Below are 25,795 nucleotides of genomic sequence, written 5' to 3' on the forward strand. Positions count from 1 at the left end.
CCTGGACAAGTCGCCAGGTCATCACAGGGACAGCAAAATTTAATACAAAAAACTTAAATTAATACAAACAACAACAAATGATTCACAAAATGTGATCACCGAAAATACTTAGAAAGTGGGTAGAAAGTGGAACAAAAAGAGTTTCTGACAAGTTCAACATTATCAGTTCATTTGTTTCCAAACATTAGAATTACTTCCTCATTTACGTCAGTACCCACATCAATATATTTATTTAAAAGATATTTTGTAATAAATATAAGTCTATGTCAAACAAATTTTAAATAAAAACTATGTTTTGTTAACTTAATACCACATACCGATTATTTTTTCTTTATAAATAATCATCTGGGTGTCAGTAATTATGGAACGGTGTCGATAACTCTGGACAAAGGTGTCGATAATTGCGGACACCAGTCACGTGATCTGACACGCTAAGTAATCAGGAATCAAGTCATTTCTTTTCCAGTAGAAGTTTGAGTAATTATTCATGCACCATTTACATCTTGAAAGTCTTTTCTACTTTTGCAACGTCCAAAAGATCGTGAAGGTGTCGATAATTGTAGCCGCCGCTCTCGAAACAAAAAAAAAAAAACATGAAGTCATTTTTATTCCTGATCCCACAGAATCCACAGTTGCTACATGCCCCAATGCACAATCCTCCTCAGTCTTCTTTAAGTACAAGTTATGACACGGAAAAATCCCCAAAGCTGTAATTCATGAACGGTCTACTCCACGTACAATCTGTCGGTCTCCGTTTGATCACAAAACAATAAAGGTTTCACGAATCAACATTTCAGCCACTTCAGATCAGTCAATATGAATGTCTCCTGCTGCCGATTTTCTGAATCGAGCCGAAACGTTTATCTACTCCACCAGCACTGCTGTGATTGAAAATCACGTGATTGCATTCCTGCATGCTGATTGGCCAAAGCTCAAAACAGTGTTTGTGATGCACCGACAGTAAATTTAGAAATAAACTTGAGAATAATGATTTGAAGCCACATGGTATATCATAATTTTAGACTTTGTGTATTGTTTAATTTCCAACCCTTCCATACCATGACACGCTGTGTTGTGAGCCTTTAGTCCTGTTTTTGTTGCTCATTTTGACAGTTCACCTTTAAAACATTGGTGCATGGTTTCTTGCAGATGAATTCAACATCTCTCACGTTTCAACCAATCAGCACGCAACAATACATATATGTTATTTACCAGCTGGGAGGTCCGTATCGTGAAATACCGTGACCAAGGTCTTGAAAGTACTGACCGAGGCTCTCTGGGCTGAGGTCACGGTATTTCACCATACGGACCGACCTTAAGCTGGTAAATAATATATACATTTTTTTCTTTACCAAATTCTAACAGAAAACGAGAGAACCCACACATCACATCACATTATCTCTAGCTGCTTTATCCTTCTACAGGGTCGCAGGCAAGCTGGAGCCTATCCCAGCTGACTACGGGCGAAAGGCGGGGTACACCCTGGACAAGTCGCCAGGTCATCACAGGGCTGACACATAGACACAGACAACCATTCACACTCACATTCACACCTACGGTCAATTTAGAGTCACCAGTTAACCTAACCTGCATGTCTTTGGACTGTGGGGGAAACCGGAGCACCCGGAGGAAACCCACGCGGACACGGGGAGAACATGCAAACTCCACACAGAAAGGCCCTCGCCGGCCACGGGGCTCGAACCCAGGACCTTCTTGCTGTGAGGCGACAGCGCTAACCACTACACCACCGTGCCGCCACGAGAGCACCCGAAAGGGAAAACTGAGCCGAGCCGCCATTTCAAATCCTCATTCACGGCTGTAATGCAAAATGCTTCGTCCTCGGTATACAAGTGCACTTCCATGGCAGGAAAAAAACTACATTTTGCCGCCTATGTAGTCCCCTATTTATACAAAATTAAGTCATTCAGGATTCAGCCATGTTTTTGCTTGGCGTTTGCAAGTTACAGGTTTTTAGCTTTCTCCTGAAATGTTTTCTTTTATTTTGTCTTCCTCAGGGTAGTAAAACTCGCTTTCGCTGTGAACACTGTCGTTATCGCTATCCATGCTGTAGAATTAATGCTATTTTGAATCCTCATTCACGGCTGTAATGCAAATTGCTTCCTCCTCGGTATACAAGTGCACTTCCATGGCAGGGAAAAAAAAATACATTTTGCCGCCTATGTAGTCCCCTATTTATACAAAATTGAGTCATTCAGGATTCAGCCATGTTTTTGCTCAGCGTTAGCAAGTTACAGGTTTTTAGTGTTCTCCTGAAATGTTTTCTTTTATTTCTTCTTCCTCAGGGTCATAAAACTCGCTTTTGCTGTGAAGACTCGTTATCACTATCCATGCTGTAAAATTAATGCTATTTTCCTGAGACATGCTGGCAAAAATTTATAAGATTTTTGATCATCTTAGAAATAAATCTTACGAAAAAAAGATAAATGTTGACAAAAAAATGTTACTATTTTTGTTGTTATGAACAAGCAAGTTGCCAGAGGTCCGTAACCGGGGTCCGTACCGTAGGATACGGACCCGCTCGCCAGCCAATCAGAGTGCAGGATTTGATGGAAACTGCACTGTGAAAAAAATAAATCATGTTATTTCCAAAATGGCAGCACTGGCATAGTAGACTGGAAGTTTTCTGCTTAGTTGAAAAAAATCAAATGTTTGGCTCAATATTATCGACCTGAATTGAATAACATGTTGGGCCGAGTAACCTTTATTGATTCATGATCAAAATGAGGTTAAAAGACTGGCTGTGGAGCTCGCAGTTTACGAAATACCTGATTTCTAACAAGAGAACCCCCAGCTTTGGGATTTTTCCATGTCAGAACTTATAGGAAAAGAAGACCGAGTAGAATTGTGGACTGTATTGGGGCATGTATCGACTGTGACAGAATCCAGCTCCACTCCACTGAATCCTTGACTTGCAAGCGACGTCAAAGCAAAATAGAAACCCAGATGTCGGCCATGTTGGTGGAGATACAAATGCAGGCTCAAGTGACAGTCCATACAAAACATGGTCCTGCGTGCGCAACTCTCTTTGTTTTTCTACTGCTTTAAGCGTTCTTTTAGCTTTGCCATATCATTGTGCTGTGGTCACAACAGTACTCATGACACTGGCACGTTCCAATTTTTAAGAATTCTGTCTGTGATTCGGAAAGAGGGCGAGGAAACTCCGAGACTTAGTTCGGAGAGGAGACGAGCACGGCTGAACAACATCGGCAGGGCTGATCGAACAGAGGCTAAAACCAAAACAGCTCCTGTTTGCAGTAATCATTTTATCTCAGGTGCACTGTAAGAAATGATTAGTTGACTTTACTTAAAAAAAAAGTGTGGAAACCTGTTGCCTTCGAAAAAGTAAGTAAAGTAACATGTTAAGTTGAAGTAATGATGGATTTGAAAATATTTGTGGGACATACTTGATAAGAGTAGCTACAAAAACTCAGAATTTTTAGTTCATGTAACAATGGAAATTAACCTAGAATTTGATTTCTGAGTTCTGTCTACTTAACTGAATCAAGTGAACTCATTGCCCATCCTTAAGTCAATACTTGCACATTAATTACTACTTGTTCTCATGGTGACAACTCCTTCAAACAAATTCAATTTGTTGACATAGTATGTAATACGGGGCGGCACGGTGGTGTAGTGGTTGGCACTGTCGCCTCACAGCAAGAAGGTCCGGGTTCGAGTCCCGTGGCTGACGAGGGCCTTTCTGTGTGGAGTTTGCATGTTCTTCCCGTGTCCGCGTGGGTTTCTTCCGGGTGCTCCGGTTTCCCCCACAGTCCAAAGACATGCAGGTTAGGTTAACTGGTGACTCTAAATTGACCGTAGGTGTGAATGTGAGTGTGAATGGTTGTCTGTGTCTATGTGTCAGCCCTGTGATGACCTGGCGACTTGTCCAGGGTGTACCCCGCCTTTCGCCCGTAGTCAGCTGGGATAGGCTCCAGCTTGCCTGCGACCCTGTAGAAGGATAAGGCGGCTAGAGATAATGAGATGAGATGAGATCTTCCTTCATATTCATCATAAGTGTTACCGGGCGAGGTTTGTTTTGCCTGGCAACACTTGTTTATAATTGTTTCAGACGAGAGAATTCATAAGATATACATAGAGGAGGATGATACAATGTAAGTGATGAAAGCAATTCATTTGTCTTGTGTTATCATTATTTTCTTGTGACAGCTCTTCTTGTTGCATTTGATGCCTTACATAAGCAGCAATGCATGTACCGTAACAGGCATCATCTGAAACTCGTTAAATTCCTGTCAATTACAATATCTACATCATTGTGGCATTAAGAAAAAGGAAAAAAATCGAACCCACTCCAATCCTTTGGATCAAAACTCACTTTATAGGTGCACCAGCAGGCAAAGTCGACTCCCCAGTCATGCAGTTTCAGCTCTGCATTACCCACTGCATGTGCACAGTCGAACCCGACGTAGCAGCCCTGAACGCACACACACACAAATGGATATTCCACAGCATTAGATGTAACTATAAATGGATAAAAGTACGACATGATGTAATCACTGGCAAATAGCTGTGGCATAAGAGGAACAAGACACGCCGTTATTTGAAAATAATCAACTTCAGACTTGGTATAATGGTGATCTAACCTTGGCCTGGCTTGCTTTGGTGATGACTTCCATATTGAACAGCTGGCCTGTGTAGTATTGGACTCCACTGAGTATCACCACAGCAACCGAGTCTCCCTCTCGCTTGATTGTGGACAAGATGTCCTCCATCCTCAGGGTGTCTTCGCCCTTTAGCAGCCGTGTTAGCATGACTCAGTGTCAGTACTTTAAACGCAACTCATAATTAAAAATACAGAATAAAGAAAGACAGTTCTTGTTGAGTTCTTCGTGATGGGTAGGAAGTCATTTTGAACAGCACAGGAGAGATCATCCTGGCGTTTTCGGAGTAAATAATAATGTTGATAAGGACATTTATGTCTAGGAAATGGTAAAGAGTTACCGCTCTGGGTTTGAGGAGGACCATGCTGTCACTAGGGTCAAATCCTCGAAGGCGTATCTGAGATTCCACAGCATACTGTAGAACATACAAGAAGAAAATAAAATTAAATTAAATAGAAACAAGTATTAATGATTTCATGAGACTATGTTGTAGAAAGACACTTTCAGCACCTACAGTGGGTATAAAAAGTGGACACACCCTATTAAAATGATGGGTTTTTCTGATGTAAAAAAATGAGACCATGATAAATAACTTCAAAACTTTTCCCACCTGAATGTGACTTATAACCTGTACAATTCAATTCAAAAACAAACAAATCTGTTTGGGGGAAAAACATAAAAAATAAATAAATAAAATAAATAAAAAATGTACAATAAGCTGGTTGCATAAGTGTGCACACCCTTAAACTAATACTTTGTTGAAGCACCTTTTGATTTAATTACAGCATTCAGTCTTTTTGGGTTCGCACCTGCCATCAAGTAAAATGACTCTCTGATTGACCCCAAATAAAGTTCAGACATTTACTCAGTTGCATCCTGCAGCAAAAGCCAGGGTTCGCAGAGAGCTTACAAAGCATCAAAGGGATCTCATTGTTGAAAGGTATCAGTCAGGAGAAGGGTACAAAAAAAATTCCACGGCATTAGATATACCATGGAGCACAGTGAAGACAGTCATCAAGAAGTGGGAGAAAATACGGGACAACACTGACATTACCGAGAACTGGACGTCCCTCCAAAATAGATGAAAAGACAAGATGAAAACTGGTCAGGGAGGCTGCCGAGAGGCCTACAGCAACACTGAAGGAGCTGCAGGAATTTCTGGCAAGTACTGGTTGTGTACTACGTGTGACAACAATCTCCCGTATTCTCCATATGTCTGGCCTATGAGGTAGGGTCACAAGACGGAAGTCATTTCTTACAAAGAAAAACATCCAGGCCTGGCTAAATTTTGCAAAAAAAAAAATTACATCAACTCTCCCAAAAGCATGTGGGAAAATGTGTTATGGAGGGCGGCACGGTGGTGTAGTGGTTAGCGCTGTCGCCTCACAGCAAGAAGGTCCTGGGTTCGAACCCCGGGTCCGGCGAGGGCCTTTCTGTGTGGAGTTTGCATGTTCTCCCCGTGTCCGCGTGGGTTTCCTCCGGGTGCTCCGGTTTCCCCCACAGTCCAAAGACATGCAGACTGGTTGACTGGTGACTCTGGATTGACCGTAGGTGTGAATGTGAGTGTGAATGGTTGTCTGTGTCTATGTGTCAGCCCTGTGATGACCTGGCGACTTGTCCAGGGTGTACCCCGCCTTTCGCCCATAGTCAGCTGGGATAGGCTCCAGCTTGCCTGCGACCCTGTAGAAGGATAAAGCGGCTAGAGATAATGAATGAATGAATGAATGAAAATGTGTTATGGTCTGATGAAACCAAGGTTGAACTTTTTGGCCACAGTTCCAAAAGGTATGCTTGGTGCAAAAACAACACTGCGCATCACCAAAAGAACACCATACCCACGGTGAAGCATGGTGGTGGCAGCATCATGTTTTGGGGTTGTTTTTCTTCAGCTGGAACAGGGGCTTTCGTCAAGGTGGAGGGAATTATGAAAAGTTGTAAATACCAGTCAGTTTTGGCCCAAAACCTTCAGGTGTCTGCTAGAAAGCTGAAGATGAATTTCATCTTTCAGCACGACAACGACCCTAAGCATACATCAAAATCAACAAAAGAATGGCTTCACCAGAAGAAAATGAAAGTTTTGGAACGGCCCAGCCAGAGCCTAGACCTAAATCCAGTTGAAAATCTGTGGGGTGACCTGAAGAGGGCTGTGCATAAGAGATGCCCTCGCGATCTGACAGATTTGGAGCACTTTTGCAAGGAAGAATGAGCAAATGTTACCAAGTCTAGATGTGGCAGGCTGATAGACTCCGACCCAAAAAGACTGAATGCTGTAATTAAATCAAAAGGTGCTTCAACAAAGTATTAGTTTAAGGGTGCGCACACTTATGCAACCAGTATGTTTTTTTTTTTTTTTATGTTTTTCCCCCTAACAGATTTGTTTGTTTTTCAGTTGAATTGTACAGGTTATCAGTCACATTAAAGGTCGGAAAAGATTTGAAATTATTTATCGTGGTCTCATTTTTTTACATAAGGAAAACCTGTCATTTTACCGGGATGTGCACACTTTATATCTACTGTATGAAGAAATATTGTAATTTTAATTAATTTAGTTTGCAAGGATCTGTTTAATGTCTCCATATGCTCTTAATTTTAGTAGTCATGTGATTTCCATGTGACTTGCATCCCCTTCCCTAAATCGCCCACTGATCGCAGATAACGCGCGCACACAGCTACCCGAGAGGGGAAATTTGCGTCCAAAAATCGCAATACGCTTGCGACGAAAAGTCACCCATGTGCGCCAGGCTTTAGAAATGCAAGTTATCGGGTGATTCCATAATATTTTCATAATCATTGAGTGATTCCATAATTTTTTCCTCTATTTGATCTTAAAAGGGCGGCACGGTGGTGTAGTGGTTAGCGCTGTCGCCTCACAGCAAGAGGTCCTGGGTTCGAGCCCCTTGGCTGGCGAGGGCCTTTCTGTGTGGAGTTTGCATGTTCTCCCCGTGTCCGCGTGGGTTTCCTCCGGGTGCTCCGGTTTCCCCCACAGTCCAAAGACATGCAGGTTAGGTTAACTGGTGACTCTAAATTGACCGTAGGTGTGAATGTGAGTGTGAATGGTTGTCTGTGTCTATGTGTCAGCCCTGTGATGACCTGGCGACTTGTCCAGGGTGTACCCCGCCTTTCGCCCGTAGTCAGCTGGGATAGGCTCCAGCTTGCCTGCAGCCTGTAGAACAGGATAAAATGGCTAGAGATAATGAGATGAGATGAGATCTTGAAAAAAAAGTGTCATTAAAGGGGAACTGAAGGCAATTTTTTTAATCAAAATTCTATTTCTCTCATTTTATGAAATATCGGAATGCATTTTTGAGAGCTATTTTGTCACTGCTATAGCAAGTTATATGTGTTTGAAATATGCTATGTAATATATATATAATATATATATCAGTCCATATGTCAAAGCAATGGCAAGATTCGTTGAGACCTGTGCGAGACATCGTAGGACGGAAATAAAACATACAGCGGAAATCAAAGTGACCAACATCTGCCAACGATGTCAAAAGACGCACGCGCCATCTTTCGAATGCTGACGTAATCAAGCCGGAAGTTTTGTTTGTTTTGATAGCAATCAGGAAAGTTTGAAAAAAGTAAGCAGTAATCATCATTTAAACTCGTTTTTGTGCAATATTTCATTTGGAAAACAGTTTTCAAAATGGCGGCACTGACATCTGGCTGACACTTCACGTTTTGAAGTCTCGCACAAGTCTCGTGAAGATCGCGCGGATAAGCGACGCCTGCCATGGACCAAACGAACTAAATTCAACACGGCTAAAAAACGAATAGGCCGATAAGTATAATATTTAATTGCAATTAGTTGCCAATACGAGTCACGATATAAGGTTACTAAAACCGAAAACGTAATTGAATAACGTTAATTAAGAAATAAAGCATGTTTAAAAATGACTTCAGTTCTCCTTTAATAACAACAATTTCATTCAGTTTTTTTGATATTTTACAAAGCCAAAATGTTCAGCTGTTATATTAAATAATCTCATCTCATCTCATTATCTCTAGCCGCTTTATCCTGTTCTGCAGGGTCGCAGGCAAGCCGGAGCCTATCCCAGCTGACTATGGGCGAAAGGCGGGGTACACCCTGGATAAGTCGCCAGGTCATCACAGGGCTGACACACAGACACAGACAACCATTCACACTCACATTCACACCTACGCTCAATTTAGAGTCACCAGTTAACCTAACCTGCATGTCTTTGGACTGTGGGGGAAACCGGAGCACCCGGAGGAAACCCACGCGGACACGGGGAGAACATGCAAACTCCGCACAGAAGGGTCCTCGCCGGCCATGGGGCTCGAACCCAGGACCTTCTTGCTGTGAGGCGACAGCGCTAACCACTACACCACCGTGCCGCCCAAAATGTTCAGCTGTTTTATTAAATAATTTTGTGTCATATCTGGGTTTTTTTTTTTTTTTTTGCGACAAAGTAAAATAGCTGAATGAACATCTTCCAAGAGTAGTGGTTCCATATTTTTTGCCAGGGGTTGTATATGATTAAAAGGTGAAGAAGTATAACTTGGAGTTATACTGCTAACTAAGACTAGGAAATGTGTACAAACAACATGTACAAGTGCTTACATGGTCAGAAGGAAAGGCCTTTTCCTCCAGAATGATTTTGTGTCGTTTTGGAGTGGGCTTGTAAAATGCAAGCTGTGAGGGATAACAAAATCCAGAACTTATAAATCAAGAAATGTTTGATGGTGTGCTTTTCATCGATTAGATTTATGATTTCTCGAGATGTTTACCATCAGGAGGTGCAGATTGACAGTCAAGCCATTCAGTAAGGCCACTTCCTTTGGTTTAGCACCTACACACACACACACAAACCTATATTTCAGTATATCTCAGGATTAAAAAAAAATAAAATTCTCAAGCATACACTATATTGCCCTGATCCAGTTTCTCTGAAACGTGACAAGACATGTAATTTTTTTTTTCCTTACTTCAAGATAAGCTCGTAGAACAACTCTTTCTCGCTGTTTTCCTGAAACTCAACATTATTTGGAGCGATAAATGGATAAAGGGTATGTACTCAAAACAGACTGCTGTTGGAAAGAAGAATAAAACCCTTCAAGGCAAGCTGTTATTGGAAAATAATCCACCTCGGGGTCAGACCTGTAACTCTGCTTCACATTGGGATGCATCACACCATTCCGTCATTGATTTATTTTCCATATAATAGCATGCCACCAAGTGGTACAGTGCTCAGCGTAAATGAGTGCACCCCCTTTGAAAAGTAACATTTTAAACAATATCTCAGTGAACACAAACAATTTCCAAAATGTTGACAAGACAAAGTTTAATATAACATCTGTTTAACTTATAACGTGAAAGTAAGGTTAATAATATAAACTTAGATGACACATTTTTCAGTTTTACTCAAATTAGGGTGGTGCAAAAATGAGTACACCCCACAACAAAAACTACTCCATCTAGTACTTTGTATGGCCTCCATGATTTTTAATGACAGCACCAAGTCTTCTAGGCGTGGAATGAACATCAGTCTTTTTCCATTATTCAACAATGACCTCTTTTAGTGACTGGATGCTGGATGGAGAGCGATGCTCAACTTGTCTCTTCAGAATTCCCCATAGGTGTTCAATTGGGTTCAGATCAGGAGACATACTTGGCCACTGAATCACTTTCACCCTGTTCTTCTTCAGAAATCCAACAGTGGCCTTAGATGTGTGTTTAGGATCATTGTCATGTTGGAAAAGTTCATGATGACCAAGGGCACAGAGTGATGGTAGCATCTTCTCTTTCAGTATAGAGCAATACGTCTGTGAATTCATGATGCCATCAATGAAATGCAGCTCCCTGACACCAGCAGCACTCATGCAGCCCCAAATAAGGACACTGCCACCACCATGTTTCACTGTAGGCACCAGGCATTTTTTTTTTTTGTATTCCTCACCTTTGCGACGCCATACAGTTTTGAAGCCATCAGTTCCAAAAACATTCATCTTGGTCTCATCGCTCCAGAGTATAGAGTCCCAGTAGTCTTCATCTTTGTCAGCATGGGCCCTAGCAAACTCTAGGTGGGCTTTTTGTGCCTGGGCTTTAGGAGAGGCTTCTTTCGTGGATGGCAACCATGCATGCCATTCCTCTGCAGTGTACGCCGTATTGTGTCACGGGAAATAGTCACCCCAGTTTGGCTTTCTACTTCTTTAGATAACTGCAGTGAACTCGCATGCCGATTTTCTTCAACCCTTCTCATCAGAAGACGCTCCTGTCGAGGTGTTAACTTCCGTGGACGACCTGGACGTCTCTGTGAGATGGTTGCAGTTCCATCTTTCTTAAATTTTTGTACCACTTCACTTTTTGCTACAGTATTCTGACTGATAAGTAAAGCTTTGCTGATCTTCTTGTAGCCTTCACCTTTGTGGTGTGAAGAAATTATTTTCTTTGGGGAATTCTGAAGAGACAAGTTGAGCATCACTCTCCATCCAGCATCCAGTCACTTAAAGAGGTCATTGTTGAAGAATGGAAAAAGATTGATGTTGCAAAATGTCGCCAACTTGTTCATTCCATGCCTAGAAGACTTGGTGCTGTCATTAAAAATCATGGAGGCCATACAAAGTACTAGATGTAGCAGTTTTTGTTGTGGGGTGTACTCATTTTTGCACCACTGTAATTTGAGTAAAACTGAAAAATGTGTAATCTAAATGATATTATTAACCTTACTTTCCTGTTATAAGTGAAACAGATGTTATATTAAACTTTGTCTTGTCAACATTTTGGAAATTGTTTGTGTTCATTGAGATATTGTTTAAAAATGTTACTTTTCAAAGGGGGTGCACTCATTTACGCTGAGCACTGTGCATTCCATTCTTAATTCATGATTAACTAATTAATTCGAGTTTAACCTTTGAGTGGCTCACAATCAGGTGACAAGAAGTGTTTGTTCAATCCATCATTTCTTTAATTACCCACAATCTTTGCCATGAGAGCCTCCAGATTATTCTCAGCCCAGGCCCAAGGTCGAGACCCCATCACATGTCCATGGGCTCCTCTGTGAACAAGCATTCCTTTTAGTCTCAGTTGAAACATTTGATGATTAAGATCCTGATTGATTTATAAATAATGCAACTAACAATCATATTTATATATTTCACAGCCATATTTCCATTTCCGTTAACTTAAAGGTAGATGGCCTTTCAGATTTTTCAAGTGTACACTACCGTTCAAAAGTTTGGGGTCACCCAGACAATTTTGTGTTTTCCATGAAAAGTCACACTTTTATTTACCACCATAAGTTGTAAAATGAATAGAAAATATAGTCAAGACATTTTTCTGGCCATTTTGAGCATTTAATCGACCCCACAAATGTGATGCTCCAGAAACTCAATCTGCTCAAAGGAAGGTCAGTTTTATAGCTTCTCTAAAGAGCTCAACTGTTTTCAGCTGTGCTAACATGATTGTACAAGGGTTTTCTAATCATCCATTAGCCTTCTGAGGCAATGAGCAAACACATTGCACCATTAGAACACTGGAGTGAGAGTTGCTGGAAATGGGCCCCTATACACCTATGGAGATATTGCACCAAAAACCAGACATTTGCAGCTAGAATAGTCATTTACCACATTAGCAATGTATAGAGTGGATTTCTGATTAGTTTAAAGTGATCTTCATTGAAAAGAACAGTGCTTTTCTTTCAAAAATAAGGACATTTCAAAGTGACCCCAAACTTTTGAACGGCAGTGTAGGTCATAAAAAGAATTTTCCCTGACACCTAATTATTTTTGTTTAGTGGACTGAAAAATCCTGAATTCGAATCACAGACTTCCAATTTTATTCCTTTTGGGTTTTTTTTCATAGAACAATCAATAAATTTAAGGCCATGTGGCCCTAAATTCTCCACTATTTTTTCCTGCTTCACCATGACCCAATTCAAGATGTCATGCATCACGTGGTGGGCTTTCCCTGTTCATACAAGGCATTGTGGGATACAAATTTGAAACAGGAGAGAAAAATGAAGGACGCGAATGAAACGTGAAAGACCGACTGTTAGAGCCATGAGAATATTTAGGAATATAGTTTAAAAGAATATTAGAATTCATATATTTTAGTATTTTGTAATTTCTAGTTATTTATTTCACGAAAGATAAGTTTACTGTAAGTTAAGAGTAATTTAATAGTCATTTAGATTTGGGACTTTTAATTTGATTGCGTGCGTAAAGGAAGACGCATCTTCAGAACTGAAACCACGGTGAAAAGGGTCAGAAGGATTCTAGCCGAGCACGGATGTATATAGTTTTTTGACCGCGCTTGCTGTGTAACCAGGGGCGGTCCTGGGGGCGGTCCGACCAGGCAGCCACCTGGGGCGGCATCACGGGGGGGGGGGCGGCACGAGCACGGGCGCGAAAAAAAAAACGGTCCGCCCCCCAAAAAAAAGGTCCCCCCCCAAAAAAAACCCGAAAAAAAAAAAAAACAAGACGGGCGGGGGGGGCCAGCAGGGGGTTTCGCCCGGGGAATAAATCACTCTAGGATCGCCACTGTGGGGGGGGGGGGGGGGGGGGACATTTTGGATGGGGAAGCCCAATACCAAAGTTGCGCAGGTGACGTCATCAGTGTGTGTGCTTGTCGTAGCCCCATAATATGCACAATCCCGCCAGTGGAACGTTGTACTAGTCATCAAAAAGACTTTACTACCATCGTACTACACTACTATGACATTACACAGAGTCTTAAGTAATACATTACAACTTGATCATTGCCATTCTGGTAACAGCAAATTTATAACGGGCCGTGTCCGCGACGTACAACACACGACGAGAAATGTTTAAACGACCATGTAAAGCTGTTAACATTCTGTTAGGTAATACAGAGCCAAACGCGGGGGGGGGCTGCATGAGCGTGGGCGCGAAAAAAAAAACGGTCCGCCCCCCCAAAAAAAGGTCCCCCCCCCCAAAAAAAACCCGAAAAAAAAAAAACAAGACGGGCGGGGGGGGCCAGCAGGGGGTTTCGCCCGGGGAATAAATCACTCTAGGATTGCCACTGTGTGTAACTCTATAATAAGGAAATTGTATTTGAAGACCTTTTTGTTAACAATTTTTATTAGATAAAGATTTTTTGGTTTATTAAGAACCCAGCTTGCTCGCGTCCATTCTTTTCAAGTGCTCAGCCGAATGACACAGATATAGGATCTGCTGCCATAACATTAGTCAAAAAACTTCTCCAAGTGGAAAGAACGGACAGTCAGCTGTGGAAAAGGACTGGAATTAGGACGAAGCTGATTGATGGTGGGAATAAGGAGGCATTCTCGAGATTGCTGGTGCTTTGTAAGTCCAGTTTTCCTGCCGAAATTGCTGATAGAAGATAACCACGCAAACGGAGCTGGAAAGGAGAAGCATTGCCAAAGTAATTCATGCTTAAGATGCCTAAATGGATCGTTTTGAAGGTCATTCAAGTTGGGTTTAAGTGTGAAGTCACAGAAGTTCGTTTTTGAGTTTATTGAATCACAGAAGATTTTTATAAGTGTTTGAAAGTTTGTTTGGAATTGTTGCTTAGTCATTGTTGAATACGATTCAAGATGGCGGATGAAAGGTTGTTAAATGCAGCTGATGGTGCACTATTTGCCCACCGCCAGAAGAGGGAGCCCAAGTACACAGAAAAGGCTTTGGAAGAGACGCTCCATAGGCTTATCACACTACGTTCAGACTGCAACCTGAAACGACCCATATCCGATTTGTTGTGAAATCCGATTTTTTTGTTAGGCCGTTCACATTACCAATTATATGAGACTTGTATGCGATCTCCAATATGAACGGAAAACGACCCAAAAGTGTCCCACATGCGCAAATTGACACGTAATAAGCACATCTACGTAATACGTAAAAAAAAAAAAAAAGCGCACTCTTCATGTTTAATGATTTTTGTTTTGTTTTGTTTAATTATCTGGTTAGTGTTAAAGTGTGAGGTCTCGTGTGTGTTTTTGTTTCTGAACTGAAATGAAAACGTGTAGCCTGGTAACGAGGGTTGACTCCTAAATGTCTCTCTAATTTCTATATAAGTGCACTACATGTTACTAGGAAGTAATGGATTTTTAAACTCTATATAGTGCACTCGAGCTTCAGTAGGCAGTCATTTGGGATACGGCCGCTGTATTACCAAACTCTTAATTCAGGCTTAATAATTTGCACATATTTATTTCGTCATATTAATAAACTTTTTCTACATTTTTATAAATATTTATTTAGATTGTTTATAGCCAGCTGAATTCTGCAACTTCTCTCAGCGCTGGCTCAAGGTGCAGAAACACCAGTGCAGTTTGCTATGGAGATGAGGCGAGACCTGGAGATGTGGTTTTTGTGGCGGCGGCGGAACTCACACAATAATCTGATTGTGGGCAGCAGAGTAATGAGACCGAAGGTGTCAAATTACTGGAAATTTCCAGAACAATCTTGTAATCTTGTAATACAGGATGGTTTAAGTTATAAATCAGTTATAGAAACTGTTTTATTTAATCAGGCTAACAGATCAACATCCAGGTCCCTACCAAATCCACCATTAGCTTGATCAATTCTATAAAAGTCTATTTAAATTCTGAAAACTGTACAAATGTTGTTGTTTTCCACCAAAGAGGTGGGATTAGCCAACGCAGAATAGTGACGTTTGTCTCTTGTTGATGACGTGTAGGTCGCATGAATGCGACCTGTCCGGTCAGACTGCAGTCGCATGTGAAAATATCAGATATGCATCGGAATTAGGACCACATATCCAAGCGGCCTGGGTCGCATGTGAAAAAAATCGGATCTGTGTCGTTCAGATTGTCAATAACAAATCGGATACAGGTCGCATATGGGCAAAAAAATCGGATATGGGTCGTTTCAGGGTGCAGTCTGAACGTAGTCTTAGTCACAGAAAAACGAGAATGGCCCAGATTACAGCCAAGATGAAAGAAATAGACAACATGAAAAATAATGAAGAGCATGTTAGAAGAGTTGAATCAGAAATACTGCCACACTTTGTAACGCTGTATGAAGAGTTAACCATGCTCAATGAGAGTGTTGTGCAGATGTTACCAACTGATGAAGCAACTTCAAATCAGTTAACCTGGTATGAGCCAAGGGCAACTGCCATTAGGGAATTTGTCCTAGACACAGAAAGATGGATTAAGGAACAAAGGAGCAAAGAAATGGATGATGGTATTTCACCAGATGACAGTGTCTCAGTGGTTTCACAGCGCAACCGAAGCAACAAGAGTGAAGCTGGTTCGAATAGGTCGTCTTCAGTTGCATCTTGTACTAGCTCTGTGGTGCGCGTGAAAGAGGAAGCAAAACGAGCAGCGCTTTTAGCCCAAGCAGAGTCACTGAAAAAGAAGAAAGCCATACAGCTACAAGAGGCGCATTTAAAAGCAGAGATGGAGCAGTTAGAGTTGGAAACTGCAATAGCAGCCTCTACAGCTAAGCTGAAAGTATTTGTGGATCATGAAAGCCCTCGTGAGGCCATGAATGACTATGTAACAGCCAGGTTGCCAAGTGCAGATGTACGCAGCCGCGCACAATGGTCGAATATTTCTCTGACTGGATCCGTTGCACATGTTCTTAGAAGTCCACCTGTGTCTGAAACTCATGCCATGGCAATAGCTGGTGAGGAAGAGGAGGAAGATAATATTCCTGACATTACTGCAAGAGATGTGAAACGTGCACCTCCTGCACCTTCCTGTCACCATGTACCTACAGCCGGAGCCTCAACTGACAAGCCTCAGGAGCTCATGACTTCAAGTGACAGAATTTATGAAGTGATGCAACGTCAAAACATGATAACAGAGCTGTTGGTTAAGCAGCAGGATCTGTCTCTGTTACCCAAAAGGGACATTCCTGTCTTCTCTGGTGATCCGCTCACATACAGATCTTTTCTCAGAGCGTTTGATAATGCTATTGACAGTAAGACACAGAATGCTAGAGACAAACTCTTTTTTCTGGAACAATATACAAGTGGAGAGCCGCAAGATCTAGTGAGAAGCTGTGAACACATGACTCCAGAGAAGGGCTACAAAGAAGCTAGGCTATTACTTGATCAGCAATATGGAGACGAGCTGAAGATAGCAATGGCATACATTGAGAAAGCTTTGAAGTGGCAACAGATTAAGACAGATGATGCAAAGGGCTTGAATGAATATGCTCTCTTTTTGATTGGCTGCAAAAACACCATGAAGGATGTTGACTACATGGAAGAAATGGATAACCCGACGAACATGAGAGCTATACTGTCAAAACTGCCTTACAAGTTGAGGGAGAAGTGGAGACAAGTGGCTTATGAAATGATGGAATACAAAGGAAAAAGACCAAGGTTTGGAGACTTAGTGAGTTTCATAGACAGACAAGCCAAAATTGTTATACAGTACATCCTTTATTTGGCAATCTTCAAGGAACCAGTGTCGCAGCCGGACAAAAAGAAAAAGGCACATCTGTTAAGAGAGCCAAAGGAAACACCACAAAGAGTAGCAGTTTTGTTACAAGCATCGACACACAGAAACAGAGATAAGTACAGTCAAACCAGAGTGCAAAACCAGAACAGAGCAAACTCAAGACGGAGACGTGTGTGTTCTGTGAAAAGAACCACGTGATGGAAAACTGTGAAAAGTTCAAGAAGCAGGCTCACACAGACAAGATTGAGTTCTTGAAGTCTAAAGGACTCTGTTTTGGATGCCTAGTGCCAGGCCACTTGAGCAAGGATTGCACCAGGAAGTTGTCTTGCCAGATATGTTCAAAGAAACATCCAAGTGTTCTACATGTTGTGCACAAGGATGAAACGGCAACAACCAAGAACAACAAGAACAGCACATCTGAGTCACAGTCCACGAGTGCTGTAGAACAGGAAACCTGTGGGTACACTGGGGCTGGAAGCAGTCAGGGCATTTTGGCCATAGTTCCGGTATGACTGAAGTCCAAGAAGGGTATGAAGACAATGGAGACCTATGCCTTCATTGATCCAGGCAGTTCAGTGACTTTTTGTACAGAGGCAGTAATGTCAACGCTGAACCTTAGAGGCAGGAAGACGGAGATCTTGCTCCGAACTATGGGACAGGAGAAGCTTGTCCATAGCCATATCCTGTCAGACCTGGAAATTTGTGGACTTGAGGAAAACAAGTACATCGACTTACCTTCAGTGTTTACACAGCCTGAAATTCCTGTGAAAAGAGAGGACATACCTCATCAGAAAGACATCCAGAGGTGGTCCTACCTGGAGGAGGTACGCCTTCCAAGTATTAAAGCCGAGATTAGTCTCTTGATTGGCGCTAATGCTTACAAGGCCATAGAGCCATGGCAAGTCATCAATAGCCAAGATGATGGTCCATACGCCGTAAGAACAGCAATTGGTTGGATTGTCAATGGTCCGATCAAATGAGATCACCTTCGAGACACAGAGGAAGGATTGCAGAGCGTTACTGCAAACAGAATATCTGTGGCAAACATTGAAAAGCTGTTAATCCAGCAATTCAGTGCTGACTTCTCAGAGCGCATCTGTGAAGACAGAACAGAGATGTCGCAGGAGGATAGATGGTTCATGAAAGAAGTGGAACAGTCTTGCCAGCTCATTGATGGGCATTACTCTATCAGTCTTCCTTTTAAGGACAGATCTGTGAAGATACCAAGTAATCACAGTCATGCAGAACAAAGAGCCATCAACCTCAAGAGGAAGCTCAACAGGAACCCAGAGTTTTGCACCGACTACAAGCGCTTCATGGATGAGATCGTAGCTAAGGGCTATGCGGAAAAGGTACCTGCAGAAGATCATGAGGGCAAAGAAGGAGAGGTCTGGTACATCCCACACCATGGGGTGTACCACCCCAAAAAGAAGAAAATTAGAGTCGTCTTCGACTGCATGCCTACGTATCAAGGGGTCTCCTTGAACAACCAATTACTCCAAGGGCCTGATCTCATGAGTACCTTGATTGGCGTGTTGACAAGGTTTCGAGAGGAGTCAGTTGCGATGATGGCCGATATAGAGGCAATGTTTTACCAGGTCAGGGTCCCACCCAAGGACTCTGACTTCCTGCATTTCTTCTGGTGGTCAGATGGAAACTTGAGTGGACCTCTGGAGCAGTACAGAATGACTGTACACATTTTTGGGGCTACTTCTTCCCCAAGCTGTGCTTGTTTTGCATTGAGAAAGACAGCAGAAGATGGAAGAAACAACACCTCAGCTGAAGCTGTGAAAACAGTTGAGAGGAATTTTTACATGGACGACTGTTTAACCTCGGTGGCCTCTGAAGAGCAGGCCATAGCACTTGCACAGTCTCTGAAGGCTTTATGCTTAAGTGGTGGATTTAACCTCACAAAATGGGTTAGCAATAGCAGACGAGTTCTGTCATGCATCCCAGCCAATGAGAGAGCCGCAGAGGTGAAAGACCTTGACCTCAGCAAAGACACCCTGCCAACAGAAAGAGCCTTAGGGGTTCATTGGTGTACGGATGCAGACACCTTCTTGTTCAGAGTTAACGTGCCAGAGAGACCAACCACAAGAAGAGGGATACTCTCAATAGTCAGTTCAGTCTATGACCCTCTTGGTCTAGTTGCTCCATGCACCCTCCCAGCCAAGCTGATTTTGAGAGAGCTTTGCCAACAGAAGTTGAGCTGGGATGAGGAGATTGGTGGGAAGCAATCGCGAAGGTGGCACCAGTGGCTTTCTGAGCTGCAGGAGCTATCTAACTTTCATGTGGACAGATGTATCAAGCCAGCTGATTTTGGTCCCACTCTCAAGGCTCAGATACACGACTTCTCAGATGCAAGTGAGAGCGGTTATGGCACGGCTTCATACACTGTGCTTACCAGTGAGGATGGACAGAAGGTCTGCTCATTGCTTATGGTGAAATCCAGGGTGGCACCTCTTAAGAAAGTAACAGTCCCTAGAATGGAACTGACTGCCGCAGTCATAGCAGTGAAGGTGGACAAGCTGTTGAGACAGGAAATGGAGACCACACTTGAAGAGTCTATTTTCTGGACAGACAGCCTCACTGTACTTAAGTACATAGAAAATGATGCGTCACGCTTCAAGACCTTTGTGGCCAATCGAGTTATGTTCATTCGAGAACCTACTTCACCATCACAGTGGAGATATGTGAATAGTTCACTCAATCCCGCAGATGTAGCTTCAAGAGGAATTAGGTTTACCTCAGTCATCAACAACGACCATTGGATTCATGGACCACAGTTCCTTTGTCAGAGTGAAAGTAAGTGGCCTACAAGACCTGACATACTCAGCACTGTGGAGGATGACAGTGAAGTCAAATCAACCCTGGTCAGTCTCGTCAGCACAACCAAAGGCACAGGCCTGACAACGTTGGTGGAATACTACTCGGACTGGCATAGACTGAAAAAGGCTGTTGCATGGATGCTGCGCTTGAAAGACTTGCTCCACTACTTCGCTAAGAAGAGAAAGGAATGTGTGGCTATTGTTGCTGTAAAAGAAACAGTTAAAAGAAAGCAAGACCTACAGGTGGAAGAAGAAAGGAGGAAATTGAGACAGTCAGTGGACAAGAAAGCTTTATCAGTGCAGGATTTGGAGAATGCAGAAATTGTGCTGATACGCCTCAGTCAAAGGGAGATGTTTCCAGAGGAGTTGGCCTCACTCCAACAGAATTCTCAAGTTATGAAGTCTAGTCCGCTCTACAGATTGGATCCTGTTCTGCTGGATGGTGTCATCAGAGTGGGTGGCCGGTTGAACAAGTCTGCCATGCCGGAGGAATCTAGAAACCCTGCTGTGCTACACAAGGATCATCATATTGCAAAGCTGATTCTACGGCACATCCACCATCAGAATGGTCACTGTGGAAGAAGTCAGCTAATTGCAAAGGTCAGGCAGCGTTACTGGATTCCAGGACTGAACAGAGCGACCCGGACAGTGATGTCCCAATGCATTGCATGCAGAAAACTGCACGCCAGGCCAGCAGAACAGAAGATGGCAGACTTACTTGAGGAACGTGTACTCCCAGACCAGCCTCCCTTTACGCATGTGGGCGTGGACTATTTTGGACCGTTTGAGGTCAGAAGGGCATGCAGTATGGTAAAACGCTATGGCGTCCTGTTCACATGCCTCGCTCTTAGAGCAGTCCACATAGAGGTGGCTTACTCTTTAGATACCTCATCCTGTATCAACACCATCAGACGATTTATCAGTAGAAGGGGTCAAGTGACTACTATGCGCTCTGATAATGGCGCAAATTTTATAGGTGCCGAGCCAGAACACAGAGAGGCTCTAGAAGAGCTTGATCACTCTCAAATCAGAGATAACCTGATGCAGAAAGGTATTACCTGGATTTTTAACACACCAACTGCCTCCCACCAAAGTGTGGGAGTGACAGATTCGCACAGTCAGAAAGGTGTTGAATTCTATGTTGAGACAGCAGGTGTTAGATGATGATGGCCTTCACACTCTGCTATGCGAAGTTGAAGCAATTATCAATGACCGTCCCTTGACTGCTGCCTCTGATGATCCTAGCAACGTAGAGGTTTTGACACCAAATCATCTTCTGCTATTGAAGAGACAACCAGCCCTTCTGCCAAGTGTGTTCAACAGGGATGATGTCTACTCCCGTAGAAGATGGTGTCAAGTACAATACATGGCCAACTTATTTTGGTCAAGGTGGACCCAGGAATACCTCCCGTTGCTTCAGGAGCGACAGAAGTGGCATACCAAGAAGAGAAACTTCACTCCAGGAGACCTTGTGCTCATCGTGGAGAGTTCCACCCCAAGGAATACCTGGCTGACTGGAAGAATCCGGCAGACTTACCCAGACTCAAGAGGAGCCGTCCAAAGAGTTCAAGTTCAAACCAAGTCCAGCTCATTAGATAGGCCAACTAACAAGCTTTGTCTTTTGCAGGAAGCTGAATGAGTCCAGGAAGACCGGCGGCTGATGGGCTTTATAATATGAAGTTTGATTGATCGAGTAATTGACATTTTCAGTACAGGAAATGTGGAATTGATAGATATATGGCTCTATTTGTAGTTTGTAATTGTTATGCATCCTGCCTATACAATTAGGGGCCGGAGTGTTAGAGCCATGAGAATATTTAGGAATATAATTTAAAAGAATATTAGAATTCATATATTTAGTATTTTGTAATTTCTAGTTATTTATTTCACGAAAGATAAGTTTACTGTAAGTTAAGAGTAATTTAATAGTCATTTAGATTTGGGACTTTTAATTTGATTGCGTGCGTAAAGGAAGACGCATCTTCAGAACTGAAACCATGGTGAAAAGGGTCAGAAGGATTCTAGCCGAGCACGGATGTATATAGTTTTTTGACCGCGCTTGCTGTGTAACTCTATAATAAGGAAATTGTATTTGAAGACCTTTTTGTTAACAATTTTTATTAGATAAAGATTTTTTGGTTTATTAAGAACCCAGCTTGCTCGCGTCCATTCTTTTCAAGTGCTCAGCCGAATGACACAGATATTGGATCTGCTGCCATAACATCGACTACAGTAACGGAAAGTGAGAAGAAAAGACGTTATGTTATCTACGAAGGAAAGGAAACGCAGGACCAAACTAATAAATATCGGCGCTCAGCGAGCACCTCGGTGTGATCAGCTGTTCGTTTAGCGACAGAATGATGGAACTGTCAATGCACGCTCAAAGGTAAACCTGTGCCTGCGCACACAGACGTCCTCTGTCTGCTTGATGATTTCATGCACGTAATTTGCTCGGTAAGCCTCTCAAATTAAATAACTTCCCAGCCACAGAACAGAATGGCCTGATATTTTGTGACATATTACAGAAATAAACATATATCACAATGACCAAATTTCAGAGGGAAATAAATTTTGCCGATTTTATGAAATCAAAAGGCCAGCTAGCTTTAAACATGATTATAATTTAATACTGAAATATCCAAAAACATTCCAAATGGGTACATGGCTTACGTTTTGGCCCATTTCTCCAACTCCTCATCAATGTACTTTTTGGTATTTTTGGGCTGTAATCCGAGAGAGTTGCCTACAAAGTAAATGCAATCTTCTGAACCATCCACAAGAGTCAGGTCAGCTGTGAGAAACAAGACATTCAGCGTAAAACTTGACTTCTTCATTTAAAAACAAAATGCTTTCATTCATGAGGCCAATACTTTATTATGTAGAGAATTATACCAACTTTTTTTTTTTTTTTTTTGGGGGGGGGGGGGGGGGGGTACGATTGTTCATCACTGGAATAGTACCCTCAAGGGTGCATCTCTTATGAACTGAATATTGTATACTTTTAATTCAGGAATATTACACAACATGGTATTCTGTTATAGGAATATAATAAAAACTAGACATGCATTTCTGCAAGAAAATGTGTGTGTGTGTTGGTCTGAGATTTGAAATGAAGTTTGGTGGTTCTCTGATGAATAGTGATCGAACAGGATGACTTTGATTCCAAAACTCCATTCATTTCAATGAGGAAAAAAATGCATTGCCGGCAATTGGATGAATGAAAAAGACAAGTGCAAGTCATACCTGATTCCATCCATCCATTAGCCATAACCACTTATCCTGTACAGGGTCGCAGGCAAGCTGGAGCCTATCCCAGCTGACTACGGGCGAAAGGCGGGGTACACCCTGGACAAGTTGCCAGGTCATCACAGGGCTGACACATAGACACAGACAACCATTCACACTCACATTCACACCTACGGTCAATTTAGAGTCACCAGTTAACCTAACCTGCATGTCTTTGGACTGTGGGGGAAACCGGAGCACCCGGAGGAAACCCACACAGACACGGGGAGAACATGTAAACTCAACACAGAAAGGCCCTCGTTGGCCACTGGGTTCGAACCCAGAATCTTCTCGCTGTGAGGCGACAATGCTAACCATGACACCACCATGCCGCCCATAGCTGATTACAATGGGGAAAATAACTGACAGGAAGATGAAAGAACAAATGCATCTTTCCAAAATCTGTATACAAACACACTATTCAGGCACAGAACAGACAAGTTTAAATTGGCTTGGGGTCAAGATCTCAAAAACTGCAGGAGAAGAAGCGCGGCACAGAAGTGCTCAGACGGATGACAACAGCATTACAAGCTGCTTGCAACAGTCACACAAAAAAGCCAAACCCTTAAGAGACCACTCCTGTGACAAACAATGGCAGGTAGCATGAATTTACACTCTTAGTTCATAATTACACTCACATTCACACCTACGGTCAATTTAGAGTCACCAGTTAACCTAACCTGCATGTCTTTGGACTGTGAATGTCTTTGGACTGCGGCTAGAGATGAGATGAAATGAGTTTATAATTAGAATTGCTTTGGAGAATTTACATGGAGGAAGATCGGCTACTTTGGGAACCAGGAACTCCTGACGCAAATCCCGCAGCTTGTCATGTTGGTCAAAGTATTCAGCCACATCACGTGAAGTAGTGCTGCAGTCCAGCTGCTTGGACACCCTCTCAATAACTTCCTGTGGAGAGCCTGCTGCCAAAGCATCCATGGATAACCTACAGACAATGAACTCCTTTTAGTTTTCTTTTCTAAAGGAATAGTTCTGTCAAAAATAAAACGCAAACGGGTTTTCTTAGCCAAAGAGTGAAAAGTCTGCAAGCAGGAGACTTTGGAAACTTTGATCAGTTTAGCCAAACTCATTATCATTGTTTTCTTAGAACACTAAGAATAAACAATCGGACAAAATTTCTTAACTGTTGGACGAAATGGTCATTGGATGAAATGACCTGTATTTGTACTCGATAGTCGGTAGAAGCATCTTATCTTCAGAAAACTCTGACTTTTTTTAAATAATATGGGTCAAAACCACACATATCTATATTCTCTTTGTATCAAATCTTTGCTCAATAGTTCAAATTGTGATAATACTGAGAAAATTCAGCATTGTTTACAGACACTCTTTCAGTGGCTGCCATCCTAGTTGCTTTGGCGGACGCTCATGACGTAGCACATTTTGATCATGGGGTTGCAAGTCATCGATACAAGTTAAAAACATGGGCCATGTATGTAATATACAGTACACAACTGTAAGAATCTGAGCAGGTGGGTGGAGCACGGAAGCACGGCAGGCCAGAACTGAGTTCTCTCAAACTCTTTATTTTAGCTTTTTAGCTTTCACTTAACACTCTCCCAGTCACACGCATGCGCACACACACAAGCGTTCTGGTTGGGGAGAGAGCTCCCTTTCTCTGCTCTCTCTCCTTTTATAGGGCGCAGTCACTGGGGAAGACACACAAACAGGTTAACTCACATCAGGTGCAGTGATTCTGCCACTTACCTTCCCGGACGGCCAAGGAGCCATCCGGCCTGCAGCTGACTCCCCCTCCCCCCCTTGATGGGAGAGGAAATCTGCCATGACCATCTGTGCCCCTGGCCTGTGGACCACCTTGAACTTAAATGGCTGGAGTGCCAGATACCAACTGGTGATCCGCGCGTTGGCATCCTTCATGTGGTGGAGCCACTGGAGGGGCGCGTGGTCCGAACAGAGGGTGAAAGGGCATCCCAGCAGGTAGAAGCAGAGGGTGAGGACCACCCACTTGATGGCGAGGCACTCCTTTTCTATGGTGTGGTACCGGCCCTCACACACCGACAACTTCCGGCTGATGTACAACACTGGACGATCCTCCCCCTCCACCTCCTGGGACAGAACAGCCCCCAGCCCTCTGTCCGACGTGTCCGTCTGCAAAACAAAGGGGAGAGAAAAGTCAGGGGAGTGTAACAGTGGCCCCCCACACAGTGCAGCCTTTACCTCAGAGACAGCCCGCTGGTATTGCTCAGTCCGCTGGACTGGATCTGGTGCCCCCTTTTTAGTGAGATCAGTCAGTGGGCTGGTGACATCTGAATAATTAGGTATAAACCTACGATAGTAGCCAGCCAGCCCCAGGAACTGTCTCACCCCCTTTTTGGTCTTGGGCCTCAGGCAGGCCGCAATCGCTGCTGTCTTATTAATTTGGGGACGCACCTGCCCATTGCCCAAGTGGAAGCCCAGATACAGTACTTCCACCCACCCAATCGCACACTTCTTCGGGTTGGCTGTGAGACCTGCTCGCCTCAGCGACCTAAGGACGGCCCTTAGATGTTGTAGGTGTCGTGGCCAATCATTACTATAAATAATGATGTTGTCCAAGTATGTGGCCGCGTAGGCGTTGTGGGGGTGGAGGACCCTATCCATAAGCTGCTGGAACATAGCGGGCACCCCAAACAGCCCA

General features: G+C 42.9%; 1 protein-coding gene across 3 annotated transcripts in view; it reads right to left on the reverse strand.

The window, feature by feature from the left end:
• Window positions 1–25,795, reverse strand: part of kynu (kynureninase) — an 81,542-nt gene that overhangs the window by 15,515 nt on the left and 40,232 nt on the right. The window contains exons 1-9 of one of the 3 annotated variants that reach the window (XM_060918809.1): window positions 24,865–25,127; window positions 23,907–24,082; window positions 22,522–22,642; window positions 11,580–11,662; window positions 9,396–9,457; window positions 9,229–9,300; window positions 4,981–5,055; window positions 4,623–4,769; window positions 4,355–4,453 (exon numbers count right to left, since the gene is read on the reverse strand). In XM_060918809.1, the coding sequence (XP_060774792.1) occupies window positions 4,355–4,453; window positions 4,623–4,769; window positions 4,981–5,055; window positions 9,229–9,300; window positions 9,396–9,457; window positions 11,580–11,662; window positions 22,522–22,642; window positions 23,907–24,082; window positions 24,865–25,028 (999 nt within the window). In that variant the 5' untranslated portion in view covers window positions 25,029–25,127. Of the gene's footprint in view, window positions 1–4,354; window positions 4,454–4,622; window positions 4,770–4,980; window positions 5,056–9,228; window positions 9,301–9,395; window positions 9,458–11,579; window positions 11,663–22,521; window positions 22,643–23,906; window positions 24,083–24,864; window positions 25,267–25,795 lie in introns of those variants that run through there. The other 2 variants (XM_060918812.1, XM_060918810.1) reach the window with 2 other exon arrangements.

This window comes from Neoarius graeffei, chromosome 4 (assembly GCF_027579695.1).
Source record: "Neoarius graeffei isolate fNeoGra1 chromosome 4, fNeoGra1.pri, whole genome shotgun sequence".
NCBI lineage: Eukaryota > Metazoa > Chordata > Actinopteri > Siluriformes > Ariidae > Neoarius > Neoarius graeffei.